Below are 13,258 nucleotides of genomic sequence, written 5' to 3'. Positions count from 1 at the left end.
CTCTCTCTCTCTCTCTCTCTCTCTCTCTCTCTCTCTCTCTCTCTCTCTCTCCTTTCCCACCCACCTCATTGGAATGGGTCGTATGAACTTTTGAGGTATTGGTAGTCCCTGTAACTCCTTGAAACTACACACTCATTCTTTTTTTTGTTCCACTCCCTCGAGCAACAGTTGACTGGATTTCTCGGCTTGTACAATATTAATGCAACTGATATACTATGGAACTGTTTTCTTGTATCGACTTTCCTACTAATTATGGCTTTCACCCTTTTAAAATCAGTGTGTCAAGGCATCTCTATATGAACTGACTTGGCATTGGCTTCTTTTTTCTTTCCTTTTTTTTTTTTTTTTTAACCTCTCCTTGGAACAAATAGTTTTATAGTCTTTCAAGCTTCGAGTCTCTCTAATGAGGTTATTTTCAGTTGAAAATAACCTCATATCAGCCTTTCCTTTTTTTTTTTTTTTCTCTCTCTCTCCCCTGTGCCATATCCACATCTCTTCCATCTCTCCCTCTGTCCTCTCTCACCTCTCCCTCTCATGTCGAATTCACCACCCTTCTCTCTCTCCCATGTGCCACGTCTCCATCCCTCCCATCTCCCCCTCCCACTCCTCTCTCCCATGTCGATCTCACCTCCCTTTCTTTCTCCCCTATCCAATATCTTCATCCCTCCAGTCTCGCCTTCTGTCTCCTCCCCCCACTTCTCCCTCTCGTGTCAACCTTCCCTCTCTCTTTCTCTTCTTTCTGTGCCACATCCCCATCCCTCCCATCACTCCCGCTCTTGTCAGCTACCTTCATTGTGTCCAGTCACCCCTCTCCCTTTCTTTTGCCATCAACATCCCTTCCCTCTTGAATATTTTGTCAGCATATATTCTTCCCTCTTTTCCTCACTCCTATCCCTTCTTCATCCTCTCTCACCCCCTCCATTCACCTCCCTTACACTCTTCATTCCCCTCTCCTCTCCCTCCCTCTCTATTCCAATTTCCTGTGTCTCCTGTTTGCAACTCGCATAACTGTGTGTCACTTTACCCCAGGCTTTTCTCTTTCTTGTGTCACTTTTCTCCCTTCCTCACAAATACTTTCTCAGCCTCTTTTCTTCATCTCTGTCAGTCTTCTTCAGTCGCTGACTTCCTTCCCCCTTCGTTTCCCTTTCCCCTTCCACCTACCTTCCTTTTTTCAGCTTACTTCCCACTTCTAACTTTTTCATATCAGTGTCGCATATTTAGTGGCTTTCGAGATTCTGTAACGCATTTTCCTAAGTGATTCATTCTGCACATTATAAAAACGATAGAAAAAACATAGAAGAGGATGTTAAGGTGGAATATGCAAAATAAATCGCTAAGGAAGCGGCGTTGCTAGCCTCTTATGCCACTTAAAATGCAGTCCTTTACTCTTTGACTCAGCCCACTCACCTCTGACTTTGCAGGCCAGCCTCTTTACTGCTCTTTTATTATCTTCTGCTCCTCTTTCTAATCACTGTCCTCCTCTATTCCTTTTCCTCATCACTGCTCTGTCATTATAATATTTCTCTGCTCCTCTTCCTCTTTACTGTCTTATCGTTATCTTACTTTATTCCTCCTCCTCTTTGCTATTCTTCCATCATCTTCCTCTATTCCTCTTTCTCTTTGCTATTCTGCCATCATCTTCCTCTATTCCTCTTCCTCTTCTTCCTCATACCTCTCATCTCTTCACGTGCTCTCATCCTCCAGTTCTTGGCAGACACCTTCTCTCTCCGCCTCTCATCTCTTCCACATCTTTTCACATTACCACCCATTTAACAAGGACCTTCTCAGTAATCCTTATTTTCCATCATCATCATCATCATCATTACCCTTCCCCTTCCTCTTCCCAAACAGCACACTCACCACACTCAGTCACCACCTACACCTACACCCCTCATGACCTACTACCCACCCCCCCTCCTCTTCCTCACACCCCCCTCCCACTCTTCATTTAACGCATTATCTGTTAGTACCTCTCACTCTCCATCATCATCAATACCAACCTTTCCCCTCCCTATCAACCCATTCACCTCACACAATCACCACCTCCATCCAACCCTCCCTCAACCTCCCCAGCCCTCTCTCGTCACCCCCACACCTCCTCCAACCCTCCAAAGTGACCTGACCTCCAAAAAAGGCAACACATGTGTGACCTACTGGCAGACTCATGGGTTGCACTCTGAGTCACACACACACACACACACACACACACACACACACACACACACACACACACACACACACACACACACACACACACACACCTGGTTGTGGAGGAAAGTATGCGAGGCGTGTGTGTGTGTTCTTACCTAATTGTATCTTTACAGGAATGAGTCAAGCTCGTACTGTCCCGTGTCTTAAACCATATTTATCGTACATATCCTTAAATTTGTGAATTGTTTTGGCACACACTATTTCATTCGGTAGTGCATTCCATTGATCAATTGCTCTGTTTGGGAAACTGAATTTCCTTACGTCTTTATCACCTCTCTTCTTATGCAGTTTTTTGCAGTGTCCTCTTGCTGATGCTTCTCCATATGTTAAGTAATCATTTATGTCTATTTTCTCCTTTCCTGATATAGCATTATCATGTCACCTCTTTTCCTTCGCTCCTGTAGTGTTGGTAGATTCAGTTTATTTAGTCTTTCTTCGTAGCTTAGGTCCCTTAAGCTTGGTATCCATCTTGTAGTGGCCCTTTGAACTTTTTCAATCTTGTCTATGTGCTTTTTGAGATGAGGACTCCAGACTACTGATGCATATTCCAGGGTTGGTCTAATGAATGATGTTATTATCCTTCTTAGCATGTCTTCATTTATGTATGTGAATGCTATTCTCATATTTGCAAGCAGTGTATACATGTTCCGTACCTTCTCGCTGATGTGGTCAGACGGAGATAGTCTGTTATTGATGATCACACCTAGGTCTTTTTCTCTTTCTGATGTGTGTAGGGTTTTATTTCCTAACTTATAATCCCAATCAGGTCTTTTTCCACTTTTACCAAACTTGATTACATGACACTTGTCCACATTGAATTCCATTTGCCATGTACTACTCCATTCATGAAGTTTATTTAATTCTTCTTGTAGCTCTTTACAAGAGTCTGCGTTAGTAATTCTCCTTTGTATTTTTGCATCATCTGCAAACATAATTATTCAGATAGCTCTCATTTCCATTGTTGCTGTTTATATCATTTATATACACTAAAAACATGATTGGTGCCAGCACTGAACCCTGTGGTACTCCACTAGTCACTTCTTTCCATGATGAGTAGTTTCCTCTTAGTAATGTTCTCATTTCTCCTTTTATGAGAAAATCTTGCATCCAACAAAACAGTTTGCCTCGAATTCCTTCTTGATGGTACAGTTTCCATAAAAGTCTTTGGTGAGGTACTGTGTCAAAAGCTTTCTTGAAATCTAAATAGATACTGTCCACCCATCCTTCCCTTTCCTGTATTGTGTTTGTTACTCTGTCATAGTAGCTCAACAGATTAGTAACACATGATTTTCCTTTTCTGAAACCAAACTGTCTTTTTCTTATCATACTATGTTCTTCTAGATGATTTACCCAAGCTTTTCTTATAAGCTTTTCTAATACCTTGCTTACAGCACTGGTCAGTGATACTGGTCGGTAGCTGAGTGGATTTTGTCTATTTCCTTTCTTGAATAAGGGGACAATATTTGCTTTTTTCCAAATATCAGGTAATTTACCTTGACTCAAGGATTTCTTGAAAATTAAAAATAATGGTTTACTTAACTCCTTTGCACATTCTCGTTATACCCAACATGAAATTTCATCAGGACCACTTGCTTTTCCTCTGCCTAATCTACTTAACTCCTCCTGTATTACTTTTTCTGCTATTTGTATATCTGGTAGTATGTGTGGACATGCATGTTCCACATAGTCCCTCTCAAAATTTTTTTCTTCTGTAAAAACTAATTGGAAATTCTTAATTAGTGCTTCACAAATATCTTTCTCTTGTGTATAAGTGATTCCCTCGTCCGTAATTGATTGTATTATGTCTTTTACTTTGGTTTTGCTTCTGATATAGCTGTAAAACAGCTTTGGTTGTGTGTGTGTGTGTGTGTGTGTGTGTGTGTGTGTGTGTGTGTGTGTGTGTGTGTATACCTTGTTTTCATTTTCTCTAATCAATCTTTTTCTCTTGTTTTATTTTATCTTGGTTTTGGTCCTCTTCATTTTTTTTTTCTTTACACTTTTGTTCTTCCATTTTTTTTCATTACGATTGTTTGCTTGCTTCTTTCCCTATCTTTCGTTTCTCTTTACTTTCTTTAGCCTCCCTTTCTCTCTTATCCCCGTACCCTGAAGATTGGGTCTATGAATGTGTGTGGATGTAGTACGATTGAGGCTAAAAGGGAGGAGATTGGGAGAATGTTTGTGAGAAGAAAGTTGGATGTGTTAGCTTTGAGTGAAACGAAGATGAAAGGGAAGGGTGAGTCTATGTTTGGAAGTGTGAATGGAAGATTGTCAGGTGTTGATAGAGGAAGGGCAAGAGAAGGTGTGGCCTTGTTAGTGAGTCCGGAAGTACAGCAGTGTGTGATTGAATGGAAGGAGGTGTCATCGAGACTGATGTGGGTGAAAGCGAAATTTGAACGTGAGTTGTGGGTGTTTGTGAGTGCATATGGGCCTGGTAGTGAAAGGGATAAAGAAGAGAGGGAGTCTTTCTGGAATGATGATGAGTGTCTGCAGAGTTTTGGAGCGAATGTGAATATGGTAATGATGGGAGATCTGAATGCTAGAGTGGGAAATGTAGCAGTTGAAGGTGTAGTTGGTATGCATGGTGTGCCTGGAAGAAATGAAAATGGGGAGCGAATGATAGCGATGTGTGTTGAGCGAGAGATGGTGATTGGAAAAACGCTGTTTGAGAAGAAAGATATTTATAAGTATACATGGGTGAGACAGGAGGGTGGAAGGGTTGTTGATAGAGCTTTGATGGACTATGTGGTTGTGTCTTTGAATGTAATAGGAAGATTGTTGGATGTGAGAGTTCTGAGAGGGGAGGGTGGAGGTATGTCTGACCACTACCTGGTGGAGGGAAAGTTAAGAGTAGGTAAGAGATGGGTGAGAGCTAGGAGGGTTAGGTGTGGCAGGGAGGTTTTGAAAGTGAGTGAGTTGGATAAAAGAGAGAAAAAGGTAGAGTATCAGGAGAATTTGAATGATGAGTGGAACGCAGTGAAAGATCAGGAAAATGGCAGTGTGGAGGAGGAATGGCAATTATTTAAGAGTGCTGTGGTGGGGCATGAAGAAGAGGTGTGTGGTGTGAGACGTGTGGGTGGTGGTCTAAGAAAAGGAAGTGAATGGTGGTGCTAGGAAGTAACTATGGCTGTGGCTGAGAAGAGACGCGCATATTAAGTGTGGCTGCAGAGGAAGGATGAGATGTCATATGAGAGGTATAAAGAAAAAAGGAATAGGGCGAGAAGAGCTGTGCGTGATGCTAAAGTGGCAGCAGATGAGAGATGGGGTAGGCGGCTGACAGAGAATTTTCAACAGAATAAGAAAATGTTTTGGAAGGAGGTGAAAAGGGTGCGAAAGGGAGAGTCTGGGAAGGAAGAACGAGTAAAAGCAGAGGATGGAAGGATGTTAATTGAGATGGATGCAGTAAGGAAGAGATGGGCAGAGTATTTTGAAAGATTGTTAAATGTAGAGGAGAAAAGGATGGCTGAGATTGTGGCAGATGGAAGGGGGCAAGGAATAAATGTGTTGGGAGAGTTGAATGATTCTTTGATCACAAAGGAGGAAGTGGAGAAGGCAGTAAAGGAGATGAAAACATGGAAATCTGCAGGTATGGATGGGTGTGCTGTGGAATGCCTGAAGGGTGGTGGAGTGACTATTGTTGACTGGTTAGTAAGACTGTTGAATGTGTGCTTTGTGAAAGGTATGGTGCCAGTTGACTGGGCAAGTGCTTGTGTGGTCCCGTTGTATAAAGGCAAGGGTGATAAGTATGAATGTACTAGCTTTAGGGATATACGTCTGTTGAGTGTTGTAGGTAAGGTGTATGGCAGAGTGTAAATTATGAGAGTTAGAGAGGGTACAGAGGGAGTGATTGGTGATGAGCAGTGTGGCTTTAGGAGAGGGAGGGGATGCATGGATCAGGTGTTTGTGGTGAGACAAGTGTGTGATAAGTATTTAGCGAAAGGCAAGGATGTGTTTTGGGCATTTATGGATTTAGAGAAAGCATATGATAGAATTGATAGGGAGACTTTGTGGACTGTTTTAAGATTGTATGGACTTGATGGTAGGTTACTAAAAAGGGGTAAAAAGTTTTTATGTAAATAGTATAGCGTGTGTAAGAGTGGGAAATGCTGTGAGTGATTGGTTTCCCCGTGAGAGTGGGGCTGCAACAGGGATGTGTGATGTCGCCTTGGTTGTTTAATATTTACATGGATGGTGTTGTAAGGGAGGTGGATGCACGAGTTTTAGGTGGAGGTCTGAGTCTGGTGAATGTTGATGGTGGAGAGTGGAATCTGAAGCAGCTGCTGTTTGCAGATGATACAGCACTGGTGGCTGATTCAGAGGAGAGATTGAGACAGTTGGTAGAGGAGTTTGGAAGGATGTGTGAAAGGAGGAAATTGAAAGTAAATGAGAATAAGAGTAAAGTGATGAAGTGTACGAGGTTGATAGATGGTAGGGGGATGAATATAGTTTTGAATGGCGGTTGCTTGAGGAGGTAGAATGTTTTAAATATCTAGGGTCACATGTTGCTGTGGATGGAAGAATAGATGCAGAAGTGAAGTTTAGAATAAATGAAGTAGGAAAGGTGCTGGGAGGAATGAAAAAAGTGTTTAGATGTCGTTCACTTAGAATGGATGTAAAGAGAAGGCTGTATGAGGGTGTTGTGGTACCGACTGCATTATATGGGGCTGAAACATGGAATATGGGTGTAGCAGAGAGGAAAAGTTTGAATGTAATGGAGATGAGGTGTCTGAGGAGTATGTGTGGAGTGACACGTATGGATCGAGTGCGGAATGATGAAGTGCGAAGGAGAACTGGAGTTGTTTGGGAGATGGCTGGTAAAGTTGAGCAAAGGGTGTTGCGATGTTTTGGGTATATGGAGAGAATGGATAATGAGCGATCGGTGAAAAAGATAACTAGATCTGATGTGAGAGGTGTAAGGCTGAGAGGAAGACCACGAATAGGATGGATGGACAATGTGAAGAGAGCGCTGGATGCGAGAGGGATGTCTGTTGAGCAAGGAAGAGTGGCTTTGCGTGACAGAAATAAATGGAGAGAAATTGTGAATGAATAAGTGATGACGCAGCCCTGACGGGATATTCTCCCGCATTTGGTCTGATCAGCTATTTCAGGTCAGGTGCGGGTAAGGGGATGAGTCTGTTATGATGTGGCAGGGGCAAACCAGCTCTGCTGTCGGGCCCTGCTGCGGATGTCACTGATTGCATTGCGCAGTTGACCCTTGTGCGGTGTGGTGCGGTGAGGATCTGTCCGTTCTCCCCTTTGGGGCTAAGATGCGAATGAATGTGTTTGAATGGATGGGTAAATGGGGAGTGTGTCGTCCTGTCTCGGCTACCTCCCTTTCCTTCGGGGAAGCAGCCTAGGTATATAGATAGATAGATTCTTCCCTCTGTTTTTCTTTACTTTCTTTCTTCCATCTCTCTGGTTTGTTTTAGTTTATTCTCTCTCTCTCTCTCTCTCTCTCTCTCTCTCTCTCTCTCAGTACCCAATTCACTTTAACATGACAAAGATTTTCGTCCTTTTGCAGCTTATTGCTCTCAGCTCAGTGGCAGAATAAACAATGATTCAGCTCTACATTCTTTTCATAGCACTGGTTGTGACTAGCACCTTTTTGCAATAGAAACCACGTAGAATTCAGCATGTAAGATGGAGAGAGGGCAAAACTACGCCTAATTAAAGTTAACAGAGTATTGTTTTAAGTCTCCCCCACTCTGTCTACGTATCTTCTTAGTATCTGTCAAGGCTTCATTACGCTCACTTTGGGAACAGTATTTCGACACTTCACGGAGCTGACGTTCGCTCATTATTTGACGTCACTCCAACCACTACCTCATTCTCTGCTGCTGACGTGGCTTTTCGAACTGCAGTTCGTTTGAAGCCCCAATACCACCTCAGGACTCATTTGGGAGTCTTGTTCGGCCGCAGCCGTCACTTCCTCAGCCAGAACACAGCCAGGCTTCTCCACGGCAACACCTCACCTCCTGATACCTGCTAGCTGTTCTCTGAAGCGGCAAGTTCCTTTGAGCTGGAGCTTCTGCCTTCACGTTGCTCTAAAATGACCTAGTGCACCAGGTATAACTCACTGCTCTCGCTCTGCTCTACCCCCATCATAGTATGATAACTAGTTTCAACTTTATTGTGCATTTGTGGACAGTTTATGATGGAGGAGATTACTGTTACGTGCCGGGGAGTTATATACTTAAGTTTCTTGTATATATTTTCTGGTATATTAAAGTTGGGATGATTTTTCCCGTTTGTTTGTATTCCCATTTACTGGCTCCTGAGCACCATATCTCGATACCTGAAGGCGGAGCCGTGAACGTGGCTCTCTCGCCCCTCTGCCTTTACATACGTGGCGCAGTGAGTAGGATATGGTGACTTGGTTATTTGTGAATGGGTGGTTGTTGTAAGATGCCTAGAGCGCGCCCTTGTTGTCTGAGGCCTGGAAACAAGGTTTCTCTCTTTCACTGTGCTACTTACAGGTTTTGTCAGCCTTTTGTGTGAAGTGGTGAGGCTGTTGGAGCCAGTAAATTATTGCCCACTTGCTGTGGGTATTCAATTCGTTTTTAAGATACATTTTTCTCGTTGTCTGGGTGTTGCCGTGTTCTAGTTAATTTTTCTAACTTTGTTTTTCTTTGTGTGTGTCCTAACTATGCCATTTAATACCTGTAATTGAGTATTGTTAATTTGCTTCTCTTGTTGGTCATCTTGTGAAAGGTTTTGTTTTGAATGGGTTGTTTTAGGTTATCATTTTGTTTGTCTTCATTGTTGGACATAAAGGTCTTTACACTTCCGTGTGTTGCCTTGGCTTTTATGTTTATTGGGTATTTATTAACTACTAATATGTCTTCCTCCAGCATAGAGACTTTAAAAGCCCAAGCATTAAGCTTAGGCCTCTCAGGAGATGATATTGGGAAGTTTGTTCTACAGCAACAAGCCATCGAACGGGAGGAACGAGCAGAAGAGCGAAGAATGAAGGCAGAAGAAAAGGAGCGTAGGCTGCAACTGGTCAAGGTGGAGACAGAAAAGGAGATAGAGTTGGCTCGTATAGCTGCTCGAGGATCAACTCCTCGGACCCCGCTCGAGGAAAATGTAAATAAGCCTCTCCTTCCCCAGTACAAGGAAGGGGAAGACATAGCTTCCTACCTTGTTCGTTTTGAAAGAGTAGAATATTTGCTGGGAGTAGAAGGTACCTATGCAGTGTGACTCAGAAGTTTACTAACGGGTAAGGCTGCAGGTATATACACCTCTTTATCATCAGATATAACCAAATCTTACTCCCTTCTAAAGAAGGCTCTCTCGACAGGATTCCATAAAACTCCTGATGGATATCGAGCAGAGTTCCACAGTGCTAAGATCCAGAGTGGTGAAAGTTTCCTGCAATTCTCCACCCACCTGACACGACTTTTCCGGGCCTAGCTAGAGACGTCCGGGATTGCCAACACATACGACTCCTTGAAAGACTTCATGCTTCTTGATCAGTTCTTGGCTTCTCTCCACCCCGAGCTACGCCTCTTCGTGAAGGAACGTCTGCCAAAAACTCTAGATGATGCTGTTAAGCTAGTTGATACTTTGGTGTCTGCCCACAGTGCTTACTTCAAATCCCACTCCCTCTTCTCGGGTAAGAGATCCTCTAAGCCTACTTCTCCTAAGTCTACTCCTTTTTCCCCAAAAGAACAAACATCCTGACCTACCCACGGTTCTGCAGGCCGAGAGAACTCCTCCACTTTGTGGTGCCATAACTGTGGAGAAGAGGGTCACTTCCGGCCCCAGTGTCCCAAGAACCCCCAGGCCTTCAAGGATGACACTGCCAACCAACCTCACAAGGTGGGTTTCTGTCTACGTGACCCTACCGTGCCTAACTATAGGGTTGCTGGAACCATCAATGGTGCTTGGACTTCCTCCATAATTAGGGACACTGGATGCTCCTGCATAGTTGTTGCCGAGGAAGCCATACCAGACGCTGATGTTGTGAACTGTCGGAAGGTCCACATCGCAGATTATCTGGGGCGTGTCGACGAGCTCCCTGTATTGAGGTGCTTTCTAAATTGTCCCTATTTTGTTGGATGGATGGATGTAGTCAGAGCCCCCACTAAATTTGCTACTGCTTTGATTGGTAATGTTCATGGTGTCAGACTTCTAACAACCCTGACCTAGTTGCTTCCCCAAAGTATGACCTGCCAGTCTCGGCAGAGTGCTTGGAATGCCCACGGAGCACCTCTTCCATCGGCCACATTACATCTGCAAATCACTCCACACCAGCTGTCATCACGCCTGCTGGCACATCTAGTTTTCCTCCTGACTTCAATTCAGGTGTTGCTGATTCTTCCATTCCACAGGTGTCTATTGTGCAGACACTGGCCAGGAAGATGAAACGCATACATCCGCTCACCTTGCCAGCCCTTCAGCCTTTGTCCATAACGCCTGACGAGTTCAGCACGCTCCAGATATCTTACACAACTCTTGGTGACATTAGGGATAAGGCTGCTGCGGGAACCATTGATCAAGTGAGGAACGGTTTCACCTTTCAGTTTGTCGTGGACAATGGCCTCCTTTACCGCCGGTGTCTTTCATCAAAAAGGCCTGATAAGGTAGGCAAGCTAGCTTTAGTTGTTCCAAGAGACTGTCGTCCATTGATTCTTTCTGTTGCCCATGAGAGTCCCCTCGCTGGCCACATTTCGCACAGGACGACTGAGATGAAGATCATGGAGCATTTTTTCTGGCCAGGTATGGGTGCCGATATAAGAGACTTCTGCAGGTCCTGCGACAAATGCCAGAGGTTCTCAGCAAAAGGCAGAGTCCGTCCAGCTCCTCTGAAGCTGATGCCTATCATCACAGAGCCGTTCTCACATGTACCCATTGATCTTGTTGGTCCCCTCTCACCCCAGTCCTCGGAAGGCCACAGGTATATCCTAACATTAATTGACTTTGCCACTGGTTTTCCCAAAGCAGTACCTCTGAGGGACACAGATTCTATATCTGTAGCTGATTCTTTACTGTCCATCTTTTCCAGGGTCGGCATCCCTAGGGAAGTCCTGTCGGACCGCAGGACTCGGTTTACCTCTAATCTGATGGCTGAACTGCACGAGATGCTAGGGGTGAAACCCATCTTCACGACCCCCTACCATCCTTCTGGGAATGGGCGGATTGAGAGGTTACACAGACCCCTGAAAGGTTCACTTAAGAAACTGTGTGAAGAAAAACCAAGGGAATGGCACAGGTACCTAATCCCTACTTTGTTCGCCCTCAGGGAAGTTCCCAGTGACAGGACCGGCTTCTCCGCTTTCGACTTGCTGCATGGTCGTTCTGTGAGAGGACCTCTGACGGCATTGAGAGACCTCTAGGAAGATCGTACTATCCAGGGCCAGGAACGAAGCAGCTATCAATATGTCATTGAACTAAGGGACAAGCTAGAAAGAATGAGCCAAGATTGCTGCTCAAAATACAGACATCAGTAGTAGCAGAAATAAGGCCTACTTTGACATACGCTTCCAAGATCGGCAGTTCAAGCCAGGAGACAAAGTGCTAGTTCTGCTCCCAAGTGATACCAGCAAGCTGCTACTCTCCTGGAGTGGCCCATATAAGGTCCTGGAGAAAAAGGGTAAAGTGGATTATGTAAATGAAGAGCCTAAAGGACCTAAACTTTGTCATGTAAACTTATTGAAGAAATACCACCACAGAGGACAGGTTATGCAAGTAGCTGTTTTGGATGAGGTTGATACGCCTGAACATTTGGATCCCCATGCCATCGGAGAAGTAGCTCAAGTCATCAAGAATGAAGATCAGGACTACTCCAGACAGTTACCAGTGACCTCCGATGGCCTGAGTGGCGAGCGCCTGAACACTGGGGCAGAAATTGGTTCTTCTTTGTCAGAACATCAACAAGCAACCCTTCATGAGCTATTGAGTGAGTTTGGTGATATTTTTTCAAACCATCCTGGTTGTACTAACACCACTGAACATGACATCTTACTCACCACCACTGACAGAGTGCGAGCTAAGGTCTACCCAGTCCCGGTTCACCTCAAACCCTTCTTCGAGCAAGAGGTTGAGAAACTCCTGCAGCAAGGAATCATCCAACACTCCTCACCTCGCTGTTTTCCAGTGGTAATGCTAAAAAAGACTGATGGTACATATAGGATGGCCGTCGATTACAGTCATTTAAATTCGATTACAGTTTTCCATGTAGAGCCTTCATGTAATATGGAAGAGGACTTGCATAAGTTTTCTGGTTGCAAATATTTTTCAGAACTTGATCTCTGCAAGGCCTACTATCAGGTACCTATGTCTGACAGATCAAAGCCCCTGACAGCTTTTCCCACCCATTTGGGTCTAATGGAATTTACCCGTATGCCATTTGGGTTAGTCACTGCCTGTGCTGCGTATATTCGTTTGAGAGTTTTTCTTGCTGGCTTACCTAATGTGTCCTTTTATTTTGATAACATATTCATCCACTCTAAGGACTGGTCAGAACACATTAACACCCTTCGTCTTGTGCTGGACAGGTTGAGACAACACCACCTCACCGTCAAACCTTCAAAATGCAGATTCGGGGTAGAATCCATCCCATACCTTGGATTCCGGCTGGATGGTACGTATTTCTGGCTTCTACATGATAAGGTCTCTGCTCTGAGTGACATCGCTTCCCCTATTACTAAGAAACTCTTGTGTAGCTTCCTGGGTCTTGTCATTCTACAAAGTTTTCATCCCTCAGGCCTCCGAATACACAGGCCCCTTGTCAGACCTGCTGAAAAAGACTAGCCACGAGCCTCTCACTTGGACTGAAGATCTGCACAGCCGCTTCAACCATCTCAAGTCAAAATTGTTCTGACCCAATTCTTCGGCTCCCTGATCCTAACCACACGTTTGTTCTTCGAACCGACGTCTCCCAAAATGGACTGGGAGCTGTGCTGCTCCAGTATTACGGTGACTGTCCTCATCCAGTCTCCTATGCAAGTAGAAAGTTACTCGACAGGGGAAAGAGGTACTCGACTATTGAGAGAGAGTGCCTGGCAATCGTGTTTGGAATTTTAAGGTTTGACTTTTATCTCGGAGG

At 44.3% G+C, this 13,258-nt stretch overlaps 1 protein-coding gene across 1 annotated transcript; it reads left to right on the top strand.

Annotated features, from left to right (window-relative positions):
• The first annotated feature begins 9,045 nt into the window (after positions 1-9,045).
• Positions 9,046-12,963, top strand: LOC145393347 (uncharacterized). The gene is made up of 5 exons (XM_080267446.1): positions 9,046-9,294; positions 9,622-9,823; positions 9,911-10,230; positions 10,338-11,510; positions 11,707-12,963. The coding sequence occupies exons 1-5, from the start codon at positions 9,046-9,048 to the stop codon at positions 12,961-12,963; spliced, it is 3,201 nt and encodes a 1,066-aa protein (XP_080123572.1).
• Positions 12,964-13,258: the final 295 nt, after the last annotated feature.

Source organism: Coenobita brevimanus, chromosome 24 (genome assembly GCF_032717465.1).
Source record: "Coenobita brevimanus isolate Jiangsu-jjx chromosome 24, ASM3271746v2, whole genome shotgun sequence".
Taxonomy (NCBI): Eukaryota; Metazoa; Arthropoda; class Malacostraca; order Decapoda; family Coenobitidae; genus Coenobita; species Coenobita brevimanus.
Note: the sequence above shows the minus strand (reverse complement) of the source record. Positions and strands in the feature narration are given on the sequence as shown.

Excerpts from the sequence above, each read along its gene's own strand:
- LOC145393347 (XM_080267446.1), top strand. The coding sequence starts at position 9,046 with ATGTCTTCCTCCAGCATAGAGACTTTAAAAGCCCAAGCATTAAGCTTA. Across the intron at positions 9,295-9,621 it reads GGACCCCGCTCGAGGAAAAT|CTAGAGACGTCCGGGATTGC; the intron begins GTAAATAAGCCT and ends TTCCGGGCCTAG. Across the intron at positions 10,231-10,337 it reads GGCGTGTCGACGAGCTCCCT|ACTTCTAACAACCCTGACCT; the intron begins GTATTGAGGTGC and ends TCATGGTGTCAG.